Source organism: Anoplophora glabripennis, unplaced genomic scaffold (assembly GCF_000390285.2).
Source record: "Anoplophora glabripennis isolate ALB-LARVAE unplaced genomic scaffold, Agla_2.0 scaffold1, whole genome shotgun sequence".
Lineage (NCBI taxonomy): Eukaryota > Metazoa > Arthropoda > Insecta > Coleoptera > Cerambycidae > Anoplophora > Anoplophora glabripennis.
Genome location: NW_019417028.1, coordinates 3,537,151 through 3,551,433, shown reverse-complemented (window position 1 = coordinate 3,551,433; position 14,283 = coordinate 3,537,151). Strand labels below are relative to the sequence as shown.

The window sequence follows — 14,283 nt, the reverse complement described above, 5'->3', positions numbered from 1 at the left end:
TAAGTGGAATACATTATTTGATAGGTACATTTATAGACTTGTATTTAGCACTTGTATTTAGAGGAAAATAACTTACACTTCTAGCGCTGCAAATTCTGATATCCACGTACCTGAAAATAAAAAAAAATTTATAAGTAAACGTCAATATAATGGATTAAATTTGATTCAAGTTACACTTGTCCATTCATTTCATTCTTTCTTAAGTTCAATAAACGCTTTATCTAAACAATCTAAATTCGCTATTATTTGTTTGAAAATTAATAAAATGGATACACTTAATATACGCTGTGTCCCACCTGCCATAGAACCTTGTTAATAGCATTGCACTCCAATCCGTTTATTTGTTTTGAACTCGACCCTTACCACGATATTTTATCCCATTGCGCCAAAAAGGAAAAGTTAACAAAACGTTTAGACGGGCTTAAAGACACAACACATAAAGATTTATTATTTGTAACCTGGCATTCGGTAAATTCAATTTCTCGGCACCGTGAGAATGTTGTCCACGGGGTGCCGATTTGAAGTCAAGATTTATCACGTGTTTTTTCGATGTGTTCCTGTACTGGCAAACTGCATAGTATCGAACCATCACTTTTTTTTTATCCTTCTGTGGGGGTATTTTAATGGAAGAGGTTTGTTCGCTATCTCCTTTCCCAGGTAGAAAAAATAATAGTAAACTACAACAATTTCAAAAAAATAATGACACTCGCGTAAAAGATCGCGATGCTGTCGTAGCATTTTGTTAACATTCCCCGTATTCCAAAATCCAATTCGTCACTACTTTTACGTAACGTGTCATTGTGCGTGAGTTATTAGTATATAAAAAAGAAATTTTGCCAAAATAAAGACTATTTACCATTAAATTTTACCTTTTTATTAAATTTTTGCACCAATTCACCTTCTTTAAAAGAGCATTAGTCTTTCTAAAATTAGACTGGTGATGTTTATGTGTGCATAGATCAACAGTATTTTTTTTAAATAACTTATGTCACTGTGAGGCAAGTTATAGATTCTAAAATGTTTTGACTAGAATTACTGTTCATTAGATTGTAATCAGAGATCATAAAAAAATTTTTTTTAAAATTTTGTAACAGTTATATAACGGTATATCATTACAAATCGTGCTTTAAAATGATATACTAATATACAAACGAAAATATGTTACGCGACCTGATTTAATTAAACAGTTAACATCTGTTCTCTCGGATAACATATGTTGCCATTTTTTTAATGTTCTTATCGCGCATACATGGCAATTAATAAAGCAAAATATGCAGATGAATTCTACGGTACTGTCCAATAAAGGGGATATTGTGCCAGGAGATCGCATAAGCGTGTATTTGAATAAAAAATTGAAACAGAGATCAATAATCCTTTCGATATATCCTCGTCTCCGTAGGGAAATTAAGACGATGTAGCTTTGGAGATGGTTCGATTGTTTTTAAACTTACTACAGTTCCCGTGTCACATATAAACTCAAGCGAGGGGTGGGTTAAACCTACTATAGCTGTGTCTAGACGTCAGCTTTATTTTAAGTCTGTTCTTTCATCATTAGGCGTTGTTCGGTGATTATCCTGTTAACTGTCTTTACTATAATGACAACTGTAAGTAATAGTGGCCTACAATGGTTTTTATCGAACAAAGTAACAACACGAAAACTTGTCGTCAACTTTGATACCCTCTAGCGGCAAAACAAAGCAACAATATATAGGTAATTTTTACTAAATCGGCTCATTTTGATCACAGGAACCTGTGGTAGCTCCACGCTCACGGAATATTGGAATACCCTGTATATTGTGCGCGATCCGAGTTGAATTTCAGTCAATTTTTTGTACACTACAGAAAAACATTAAGTTTAAAATAATTGCCGCTGATGATCCCACCTAACAATAAGCCGGATCAGTGTGTCATACCGTTATCTTTGGATGAGGAGGCTGCGAAATGACCCTAGGCTTCCAGCGAGCCAATCCGCACCGGGCAACTGTTGCCCATTAATTGCATGACCGCTATTTGGACCGAAGATGTCACGCTCACAATGGATATCTCACGGCTATGCTATGGATATTCTCCTGTTCCTGGTGTCTAACTCCTGACAAATGTTGAAACGTTTAGCTAATGAAGTCGCGGAAACGGAAGATAGCGTAACCGCATTGTGATACCTCTTCTAAACGTACCGATGGGGAAGAGCTGGTGACATGTTTATCGGTACTATATAGAGGAGTATTATATTTCATGCATTTATAGGCATATTCCCGTCATGAAAACTGGAAATATTTATGGTAATACGTCCCGTTAAGCATAAATGTTTTAAATGGAGAGAGAGGCATACCTCCAATGTTCTAGATATTGTAAATCGTTCTGATGTATGAGAACACCTAAAATAGTAACACCAAAATGATAATATGTATTTGGAAATAACAATCATGGGGAAGACACTGTAAAGTTCAATAGAGGTGTCCAGACGACAGCACAAATTTTTCTCCAATCATGAACAACTTAAAGCGTAAATGCTTCTACTGATACTGGCAAGGTCTTGGTCCATAACTGATGTGTGTATGGACCTAGTTTGGAGCACCATTGGAGATAAAAAAGTCAGATTTTCAGGATTCTCCAACAACTCCAACTTTGCTTTTCCTTGTAAGTATAAACATGTATTCTAGAATGAACATGAGATTAAAGACGTTGAAGATTTTTTCCTGAAGCCATAAAAAGTCAATGCAAAGAAAAAGCATATGGATTTTGAAGAACATCTCTAGGACGAGAATTTAGTAGTCATGGTGGAAGTGTGCGCAAGATGGACTCTCTTCTCTTTTAGGTACAAGTTTTGTGAACAAATTGAATGATCAGCTATGGGCCTATAGCTGCCATCAATCAGTTCCGGCAAATATCGATATGGAAGCTTCTGAAAAAAAAACCTTACTGTCAACAATAATTTATAAATCTACTTTTATCTGCTCCCACTATAGTAAATAGTTAATACATTGTTTTTAAGGAGGTAAGAGGATTTTACCGTTACCTTGCAGATGTTCTTCGGAATGAATGGCCTGTATATGTTTCAGGATGTTCTAGTTTCAAAAACTGTGCAATTTTATTGGGAATCATAGAAAGGGCATTCTTGCCGACTGGTTGGTTGTAACATCTACCTCTTGATAGTGCATAAAAAAGCGTGAAATTTCAGTTATAATTTCCAATATAATCTTTATCTCTATTATAAATAAATATCCCTTCCAACCATATACGTTCTTTTTCAATCTCGATATACAAAGATGTGAACCTACTTTGTTTCTACCTACACTATCTACATAAATACCCAGAGAGACTCATGATACGTTGTCCAGCTAATCTAGTCGATAGTGCTTCAACAAGGCACTGACTTAGCGCGGTGGAATTGAGTTTAGAGACCAATAAAACAAATCCATTCCGCGATTTGTCATTAGAAGTTTATGATGCCGCACGGGCTCAGCTAGCTCTTCCAGCATATTAATGTTCGATCGTGCTCAGATATAAGTGAGGCAATTACAATAGTAAGCTACAAGTCAGGCCACCAAAGTCAAAGGTTGCATGTTTTATTGTAATTAAGTTAAAAGACGAGGCGTACTCCAGCCCACTAACCTAGATCATTATTGCCAAAGGCTGCACCGCATAGCACGGATAAAATAACTAACCCTTTTTTTTTGGTTTGATACTTTGATTCCAGTTTTAGTTTGTGGAAGTTTTCCAGATTGCGTTATCGCATAAAAAACAATAAATTAAGCAATGTTATATTCCAAGGACGGCACTAGCGAAATCAGGCGCCTGCAAATTTAGGTAGCTGCTATCTCTTGCTCCTTTTGCTCGACACAGTAATGAAATAAGGCTCACATTAACCACCAATTAAATCCCAACTGGAGTATCTCCCTGCTGTAGATAAGGTTCGGGTTATTATTTAACGTGTACAGCGTCAAGAAGGAGTGCACGGATAGGATGGAATTTCAGGAGAGCGTTGTTTCGTGGGGACAAAATGTTAATTTCGAGAGTCACTTTCAACAATGCAAAAATGTACTTGTACAAGCACTAAGATTCATTTAATAAAGAAGTGTTAAGTAATATTATTTTGGAACACAACTACTCTGCCGACTAACACTCCAATCAGCATTTAATTACACCCGCAATGTGTAGTAAACAGTCTTACGATATCATTAATGGCATGCACTCTACCTGAAACTAAATGATGGTTTTTAGGAAACCTATCGATCTTTGAAGCACCGTCATCAGTTCATGAATTCAAAAATACATCCAGAATATCCAGTTATTTTTTAGTAGCTTCCTGGCTGGGGATCCAGAATGATGCGATTTTTCTATTCCGCTCAAGTTTATGTGAATATTATACAGCCGCATTGACAAACAGATTCTACCGGTGCTGTTTGGTACGTTTCGGGAAAACAAACGAGCGTATAATGGTCTGTCCGTTTTAAGATCATTTTCTACATTTTATCTTGAATCTAACAAATGTCCGCGGAATAACGGATCAGCCCGTGTAACATAAGGCGAATACTGATGCTGTCCTTTCTCTAATACATTTAAAATTGTTTATTTATATGGGTCATCGCAGAGCTTTTTATGAATTATTAGCTAGGAGTCGTTTTATCTGACAGAAACGTACTTGAATTAACTGTAAGGATATATGATTTTTAATTTTCTGCGTGATTTGAAAATATGGAACTAAAGGATTAAGGTCAGGTCATCCAGGTGGCTAATGAACTGAAACATTTGTTACTATAAATTTTGTAATGATTATGTGTTGAAATTCTAAATATTACAATATATTGTGTTTTTATCTAAAATCCTTTACAGAAATTTCTCAAAAAATGCTGAGATAAATCTAACATTGAGAAAGTACTTTTCGGTCCATTTGTGGCTTTTTTGCCTTTATTACATTATACTAGTTGGTTTTAATTGTCACATATAGGTATTTTATCCTCTACTTAGCCTTGCTCTTTGGTAACAGTACTATGTTGCGACATATTTTCTGTAAACATGTTAATATTTTCATTCGTAATCTGACTACGGTCCTGTTAAACTCCGCGTCGCACTAAGCCTAATTGTAATAAATAGATTTGAAAAAAAATAATGTAGTGTCAAAATTTCTTATTTATCTACACTTGTTACCTGTAAATGTAAAGTTAAATGCGACTTATTAAATACAATTTGTTGGTAGTATGTGGCAAAACTAGTCGGTCGTATTTTCTGTACGAATTATAGTCAAGAACGCGAATTGTGTAAACGTTTAATATACTTTTTCGCTGTAGTCTTTGAGGTACTTTTTCAGTTATACAAAATTTGACAGTTGACAGTCAGATAAGTCTTAGTAATTTTTTTCTGTGACAAATTTGCATACTATTTTTGGTACAGTGTGAAATCACAGAACGTCGTAGATTCTACATAAAAAAATTAATATATTATACCGCGTGTTCCATTGGTCTCAGAAGAAAAGAAGAAAGGGCCCTAGCCGGCGGGGCCCAGCCAGGACAAAAGGAGGTCCCACCAAGCGCCTACACCGGCCGCATTTGCGGTCGGGGTAGACGACGGATGGGGCCCACCTACGAAGGCTGTCCAGGCCTACACGAGATGAGGCAGGATAAAGAGGGATAATCCCCCTCGATCCCAAATCATTGAGGCCAATTTCTAGCCATGGAATAATGGCGCATAGGTCTGATTACATTTTATTAAATTTAAACCGCTATAGTAGGATCGTATTCGATGCAAAGTAGAGCAAAAAATTGTAGGTCTTTTATCAAAGGAAAATCGTGTCACCATTTTTAGGACGCGTAAAATGAACCATTTCCAATTTAAAATGAAGTTGAATGTAAAATCTGAAATACCGCATTATACGCATTGTGTTCTGGTAGTAGCTGAAGTCGCCCAGGTGCATCGAGTGTACGAACTGGTCGGTTATACATCAAATACTAACCTGGCGCGCTTGGTCATAAATCAGAGACCGTCTCCAAAAACAAGTGAACAACAGTGGCGCGTACAGGGGTAAAATGTAGTACATATGTGGGATTTAAAAAACAAATTGGATTTATAATAAATTACATTTAAAATATATAGTCTACGAGAATAAAGGAATATTTGAAGGGACAGGGGTGTCAGACGTGAACTGATCCCTTCATCTCTTCATAATGCATAAAGAAATTATTCAATTTCTAAACCCCCTAAAACCGTACTGCACTGGATACCTTGGCAGGCAATGATTTATTACTTTGCATCGAATATGATCCTACTATAACCTTTTTTAATACAAATATAACACATTTTTTTAAATTTCGTATTGGGTTGGGAAGTTGTATGAAAATAAAAAATAAAGTTACAAGTTTTAAATCGAAAAGCTAGTTCTTTTGTCCTGTACAAATTACAGGATACTGGTCAAAAAACTCACTAGCGTATTTTATTCTGTAGCTAGTTTAGATAAAATATCTACAATCTCGACATTTTCAGCATTCACGGCCGTGTATGACTGGCCTATTAAAATTGAGGTGAATACTGGAAACGGTACTCATAAGGTCAACTTAGGCGACAATACGTAAAGCTCAAGTGACTCGTCTCCGTGTACCGTTCTTCGTTACACAACACTTACCAGACCACCATGCCTCACAGAATTTAATCTACTAAGTTACGCATTTCATTTTTTTTTAAATAATCTACCTTTTGTAGAGATATCATTTAATTATATGGTTACAATTGCTATATAGAACGAAAAAAAAAGAAAGTGTTCCAAGCACGATAAATATGTCACTTTTTTGTTAATGGCGCTTAGAAAATAGAAACAAAAGTCTTTTGAATAAATACATGAAAACAATCGTTAAAGACCTATGATTCTTTAGAGATCGGATTGTAATACAGTTTTAACAGTTCTAAGCAAGCTGTGGAAACAAAGAAATCTCTTTGTAGTAGCTGTTTTTTACTTTGTCAGTATTTGTCAAGGGCGATAATAGGACAGCAAGAATACATGATATTTATTTAAAGATTACATTATTGACAATTTCAATATATCAGGTATTTTTGTATTAATTATATGTGGACGTCATTTTTGGTTTTTTCTTTGAATATCACGATGCGTGAAAAAAATTTTGCCTTGCATTATTTCATTTAATTGCGCCGAGAGTCATGCTCAAAAGTATTTTTCATCTCAAGATTTCAAAATTAGAATTTTCAAGCTTCAATATGCTTTTTTTTCTCGATAGGACCATCATTTACGAAGTTTACGTAAAAAATTTGGAAATTTTTCTACTCCCTTAATTTTTTTGCTGAGTTTATTTTAACTGAATTAAATAAACTTTTCTAAACTCTTAAAAATAACGGGGGTTTTCCTAGAATTTCAAAACCCTTGTTTCTTTTTTCTGCACAAATTGCACTTCATAGAGTTCAGTTATTCGAAGACTTTGGAGGTGTTCAGTAAAAAACTGTCAAATTCAAAAATATACATTTATTATCGTTACATACAGATAAACATAATTATTTTCATTTAAGGACTTGTATCAGTGACTTTTGAGGGTATCAGCTGGCTATTGTCGGGCGTGTTCTTCGAAGCATTGGTAAAAACAACCGCGTTCTTCACTGTAGGTGACTGGGGCGACACCTCAACTGTTTCGCATTTTACAGCCTGTGCTGCGTGCCCAGCAGCGCCATCAGAACGTTGAGCGGGAACATCAGCGTTATCGCCAAACTCCAAATTAAACAGCAAACTCTGTATCTGCATCCTGGCCAGCATATTATTCCTGGTGGACAAGCGCTTTAAAATAGGCACGCAGCTCAACATGAACTGTTCGTCTGCATCTTGTTTTGGAACGACCACCAACTGGGTCTGCTTGTCTCCGTCCGGAGCAAAGTACTGTTGCTTGGAACCGTCACCAACGGGATAGTCATATTTCCTAAAATCAGTTTCCGCTTGATTGGAGCTCTGACCGGAAAAGTTTTCTACCTCGTGGAAGTCCATGTTGGCGGACTCATCCCCTAGGTCTAAGTTGGCCATCTGGGAGTATTGGTAGTTCAAGGATTCTTCCTGGTAACTGCTGTCGGCTGGCCTTTTAGATTCAATGTGAGGCGCTAGAAAGAGCATTTGGTCGTAGTATCCCCATTTCCTTCTTTTCTGTTGGCGGGTCTGTCCGGATTCGTATAATTTATACAGGCGGTACTGTTTGATGAACGCATCGCGTAGGGTGCGCCAACGCCGTTTCAGCATCAATACATCTGAAAATAGCGATAACTTAGAGCTTATCTTCGCTGCAGATAACCTAGTTTTAGTGATGTTTCAAATTATACTGTATTTAATATTATCTCCGATAGCATGCATGGTTTTGTATCCACTTATAATTTAAAACTAGCCTAAAGGACAATACCAGGTCAGCAGTTTTTTTGTTAAGACCCTATTAAAGAGAGATAAAACTATTTTTTTAGATGGTATTTTTGTTGTCATATCATTTAGCTAAATAAGGCATTTGTGTGTAAGTTAGAATAACATATTTGTACAATAATATGATATATTCCACGACCTTAAAATCATTTATGATACAAGAATGGGATATAACAGGGCTTTCTGGGGTGGGCCGTGCACACACCTACCCTCCTAACTACGCCTATGGTTATACGACTGATAAGATTTTAAACATTGGTATTCTACAACTGATCCTGTTCTGTCAATAAAGGACCCCGCGCAAACCTTATGGGAAATGGCTCCTGGTTAAATTGGCTGATTTTTTTTATATGTTACGTATCTCGGCGTCCTGAACAAATGTTATTATGGGTGCAAAATCCAAAACCCCACGGGTTTCGAGATAAACTCACCTAACCCCTAGAAACAACCCCTACCAAACCACAAGCTGGGAACAACAAGTTTAGCCGCTTATTCTTCTTGAAATAATTAAATTCCATACCACAAGCATGCTAACCCGCCTACCCCCTATCCCACCTAACCCCTAGAAACCACCCCGCCAAACCACGATCAGGCTAACTCACCTAACCCTGGGAACAGCGAGTTTAGTCGATTAGAACTGATAGAACTGTTCTCAGGGTCAGGTGGGTTAGCCTAGGTACTGGTAGTTTGGCAGAGGTGGCTTCTAAGGGCTACGTAGGTTAGGGGGTAGGCGGGTTAGCCCCCTTGTAGTGTGGAATTTAATTATTTCAAGAAAAATAAGCGATTAAACTCACTATTCGCAGTGTCAGGTGGGTTAGCTTACTTGTGGTTTGGTAGGGGTGGTTTCTAAGGGCTACGTGGGTTAGGGGGTAGGTAGGTTAGCCCCCTTGTGGCGTGGAATTTAATAATTTCAAGAAAAATAAACAATTAAACTCGCTGTTCCAAGGGTCTGCTTGTGGTTTGGTAGGGGTGGTTTCTAAGGGCTACGTGGGTTAGGGGGTAGGCGGGTTAGCCCCCTTGTGGTATGGAATTAAATTATTTCAAGAAAAATAAGCGACTATGTAAACTCGCTGTTCCCAGGCTTCTGGTTTGGTAGGGGTGGTTTCTAGGGGTTAGGTGGGTTTATCTCGAAACCCGTGGAGTTTGTCGGACTTTACGCCCATGAAGACATTTCTTCAGGACGCCGAGATACGTAACATATAAAAAGTTCAGCCAATTTAACCGGGAGCCATTTCCCATAAGGTTTGTGCGGGGTCCTTTTTAATTATTATCGATGAGTTAACTATACATTATTGGAGCAGTCAATTATAGTTATTTCAATATTCCGCGGTATTAATTAATTTTATAAAATAGCAGTATTTGTAATTGGCTTGGTAGATTTGACAATACCGCTTTACCTTTGTTCGTTGATTGGAGAACCATAGGAGAATAACTTTGTATAACTTTCTATTTTTTTAATTGAACCTTGATCCATCTTAGCAATTTAAAACTAAAAAGTAAATTTACAACAGTGACGTAAATCCTAAGTAATGACAATTTCAACTATTTTATTTTATTCTTGATTTTTTATTATTCGATAAAAATGTATGAGCTATTTTCCTACCCATCATTTTTGTGTTCAAAATTAAGCTTCTGCGAATAATTGTACCGTTCAAACAAAGTACGGACCTGTAATGTACGATTTACCGCCGGACCTTAGTTGCGATCACCCTCAACCCGTCTTCCACCAACAAACTAACTAAACTTAGTAAATATAAGTGAGAAAATACTATAAAAGCGTAGTGCTATTAAATCTGAAATAACGTAACATACCTTTCACTTTGAGTTCCTTGCCCACCGCCTTCCAGGCTATTTCCCGGGCGTTTAGGTTTTTGTAGTTCGACATGGTCTTGTCGAAAATCACGGGGTTATTTCTAACAGCGACAATAAGGCTGTCTTGGAAACCCATGGTGGCATACAAGTCTTGTACGTGTCGTCAACGCGATGACTGCAGACGCGTTGCCACGCTGCAGTACACTGTTTGTCGCCATCCGGTCGGTCTCCTGGTTTTAGAAGGCGAAACCGCAGCGTTGTGGTATGTACGTGTGCGTCTCGTAGCACCGCGCACGCTCCGCTACGGCGGGTCGTCGCATACCGGAGAGGCGCTTGGGAGCAAGAGCGCTAGTCGCGTCCGTTACGACAGAGACGGACTCTAGTTATTTGACGTACCAAATTAATAACTAAACTGCGTACTCTCCGGGTATAATAATGTGCCTTTCTTATGATTTATATTTAATGAACCACCACCCATTTGAAGAAATATGAACAATGTAAAAAATTACGTCAATTTAAAAATAATTTTGGGAGAAACTCAGTTATTATTTCAAAGAAGCCTTGATTTCTTATGAGGAAATAAACTCCGTCTTCTTTCAAGATATTGCAATGAAACTTGTTCCATAAGAGTGTTTGGGGTAGTCAAGTAGTATGTCAAAAATTAATTTTTAGTCCCAAACTTCCAAAAAAACAATAAATTTCATTGTTTGCTAGCCAGTATCTCTCTTACATTAAGTTATTACCGCAACTATTTTAAAGATATGTTTTTTATAGTGTGTTTGTGTTTAAACTTTAAATATAAATAATAATTATTGTCATAGCAACCATCATTTTTATTTGTCACTACTTTGATTGAGATATGAAATTATATTGTTTGTCATAGAGCTTGTTGAACACCCTGTTCTGCTTCAAAACAAAATGTGGTTTAATTGACTTAAAATGCAACTTATCTCCGATCCGCTGAAGCCGGCTCTGTTGTTTACGTCGCGAGGAACGCGATGTCGGAGATACACGACGCTGGTTTAGCAGTCCAGTCTAGCCATATACACATCCGGCTTTGCAAGGAACGAGGAGCGGCGCCGCTGCGGCGTAGAGTCTTGCGGTTTATCCAATAGGCGTACGTTGTTAGAGGGGCAGCGCGGTGCCACTTTCGATGTCGACGGTGTATAGGGAGTCTCGTTGAAGACCGATTTATTCCTAGCTCTGGTAAATCGGTACTACGAAAAAATTTGCAAAATAAAAGTTGCAATTTTAAAATAATACTAGAAAGGCAGGCAAACTCCGCTGACGCGGAGTTTGACCTTTCTCTCGGGCCTTCGGCCTTCGGGTCTCGCTGGTTAGTAGATATAACATTTTTTGAACACCCTGTACTTTGGTTCTTAAACACCCTGTATATAAAAGTTTGATGAGAACGTTTTTCAAAAAGAGTAGGCCCCGCTCGAGAAAAGATTAAGAAAAGTTTCGCTTTGTCCTTAACCCTGAAGTGGATAATTTTGTGGAAAATCCAGTATAAACTTCCAAAAAAGGTATCTGGTTAGTAAATATAAAATTTTTCATCCAAAGACTACGTAGGTAAGGCAAAAATGGTAAAAAGATAAGCTAAGACTGGTTCATAAATATACAAATTTTCATTAAGACTGTACCTAGTAAATAAAGACAAAGTTAAAAGTGAAATGAAAAAATACTGCGTAATTCAGACCTGGGTCAATTCTGTGGAACATCTAGTAAGTATATGGATTTGTAAAAAAGCGACCTTTTTTCAAATGAATGAAAGAAAAAATTTAAAAAATGAATAAGGAAAAATCTAGTCCACCTGTGTAAGTTTTATGAAACATCCTGTACATAAATTGCAAAAAACACCTGGTTGGTAGGGTATAAGATTTTTCATAAAAATATTGCACAGACTTCAGTACAAAATATGGAAATGGAAAAAAAACAATACGGAAAGTTTCGTTGTATTCGTAATTTTTATCTGCGTCAGTATTGTGGAACATCCAGTATAAAGATTCAAAAAGACATCTGGTTAATAAATTATACAAATTTTAATTAAAAGACGTTAGTAAATAAAGATAAAGTTAAAAGTGAAAAGAAAAAAAATTGGCCGTAATTTCGGACCTGGGTCAATCCTGTAGAACATCTAGTATATGGATTTTCAAAAAAATGACTGGTCAGAGGTCAACTTTGCTTCAGAAAATTCATATACAGCGTGTCCCACTTAGAAAATCGGAGCAGTGGAAGAATCTTTCAAAGGAGGACCAACAAATTTTTATCAAGTTAATTTTAACCTCACATAAAAAGTAAAATAAAAAAGAATGATTGGTATCACAATTTATTTAAAGAAAAATCTATAAAATTGTTATTACTTTACAATCATTTCGCATTTATCCAACTGGAAAAACGTGCTAAATTCAAATTGCAGCGTGCCTTTGCCGTCGAAGAATTTGGTCCAGAAAAAAACGTCAAGATTTCACCGTCCGATTTACCATTTTATGGCCTTAGGCTCCTGCGAAGCCGCAAAGGCGTTATGCAAACATTTTAAGATAAAGATGTAGTTCTATTCAGAAGCACCGAGACAATTCCTCTCTGAATTTAGTATTTTACCGTCAGGTTGCAGCGTACGGCTGGCTGTCGACGACACACAAACGTGGGTACATTTTTCTGAGAGCACACGACTTGAATATACGAGCATACATTTAAATACATGAATACGAATGTCCCGATTTGTATCATAAATCCATTAACGTTCGGCGGGTCTTGGAAAGCCTAGTGGGACAGCGAGTACGGCTATGTGACCCCTCAGAGCGGGCAGTTTTGCCAATTACCCAGATCTCCAGACGCTTGGAAGCCAGATAGATTGCACTTTTCTTAATGAAGGTCAGTGGATGGCTGTAACAAGTAGTTTATGACAAAGTTGCAAGACGACTGCCGAAGTTAATTTTTGACTAATTGTAAGATGTCATGCACATTAGTATGACAAGAACTGTATTGATTGCGTATGATATATACAGGGTGTCCCACCACGAACTCTATAGATGGATATCTGGGAAACCGTTAGAAGTTTTTTTTGAAATTGTGATGGTGTGGTACGGACCGTGGGGCCTACCAAGCTAAAATATTTTCAAGGTCATCGTACTTCTGGTTATACCGGAAGTCGATACTAACTTTCTTATTTTAAATGGAACCCCCGGTATATTATTGCATTTTTGGAAAGAACATCTATTTTTAAGTTGAAAAGATATAGCACACTCCATACTTAGGATTGACCGTTTCCGAGATATTTTGATTTTTAAGCAAAAATTGACAGATGCAGGCTTTCGGCAATATTTATTTTTTTTTTGTGCAAATTGGACATTTTGTAGAGGAAGACCTAATTTATCGAATTTGACATGAAAATTTTCCAGTTTCTATACAGGGTGGTCAAAATTTTTTTTATCGAATATGAAGTTCAGAAAATGTGGAAAACTTGAAATTTTTAAATGGAAAGCCCTAATTTTTTTAACTTTTGCACTAAAATTAAGTGTAACTTTGTTAAAGTTTCCCTATACCTAAACCCAGTGGATTTTATTTTATTTACGAATAAACATTTCCTTTTCCTTAAAATGATGTTTCCATTTGTTTCGCACATTTTAGGTTGGTCGTGACAGGTAAGTAACAATCAACATGACAACTTACACAGGTTTTTAATAGTTAAATTTATTTTAACAAATAGGCCAGTCATTATAGCTTTTTTTCGGGAAAAAATACTATTAGAAGTTTATCTGCGGAATATTGTTCGGAAACATGTTATAAACAAAATATCAAAAAATCAACTCGAGACTAGTTGGGAAACTTTGTTAAAACAATGGTCAAAGTTATGGAAAAGTGTTTTTTTGACTGACATAAAAAAACTGTTATTCGTGGAGAAAAAAGGTTTATACAAAAAGGTAGGTATTAAATAAATCTGTAAAATAAGACAAGTCCGATTCAATTCCGATAATTTGTTTATGCGCAAGAGCTCAAAAATTGTCGAAAATGGCCGTTTTCTTCAATTGCTAATAATTAATACAATTTTCATCGCAGACTAACGATAAAAGTAAATA

At 36.6% G+C, this 14,283-nt stretch overlaps 2 protein-coding genes and 1 long non-coding RNA gene across 4 annotated transcripts in view; 1 reads left to right on the top strand and 2 right to left on the bottom strand.

The window, feature by feature from the left end:
- Positions 1 to 14,283, bottom strand: part of LOC108916941 — a 146,205-nt gene that overhangs the window by 59,700 nt on the left and 72,222 nt on the right. The window contains exon 3 of one of the 2 annotated variants that reach the window (XM_018723294.1): positions 77 to 110. The exons of the other annotated variant lie outside the window; for it this stretch is intronic. The gene's annotated coding sequence lies outside the window, so the exon portion shown is untranslated. The remainder of the gene's footprint in view (positions 1 to 76; positions 111 to 14,283) is intronic. 2 annotated transcript variants of the gene reach the window in all.
- LOC108916957 overlaps positions 1 to 14,283 on the top strand; it is a 75,271-nt gene that overhangs the window by 54,808 nt on the left and 6,180 nt on the right. The window lies entirely within an intron of this gene.
- Positions 7,455 to 10,371, bottom strand: LOC108916950. The gene is made up of 2 exons (XM_018723317.1): positions 10,205 to 10,371; positions 7,455 to 8,229 (listed from the first exon to the last, which is right to left on the bottom strand). Exons 1-2 carry the CDS (start codon positions 10,338 to 10,340, stop codon positions 7,505 to 7,507), a joined length of 861 nt encoding a protein of 286 aa, XP_018578833.1. The 5' UTR covers positions 10,341 to 10,371; the 3' UTR covers positions 7,455 to 7,504.

What these genes read in the sequence shown, in the direction of transcription:
- LOC108916950 (XM_018723317.1), bottom strand. Translation starts at nt 10,340, where the DNA reads ATGGGTTTCCAAGACAGCCTTATTGTCGCTGTTAGAAATAACCCCGTG. An exon ending in CAAGGAACTCAAAGTGAAAG is followed by an intron (nt 8,230 to 10,204) that starts GTATGTTACGTT and finishes CGCTATTTTCAG; the next exon opens with ATGTATTGATGCTGAAACGG.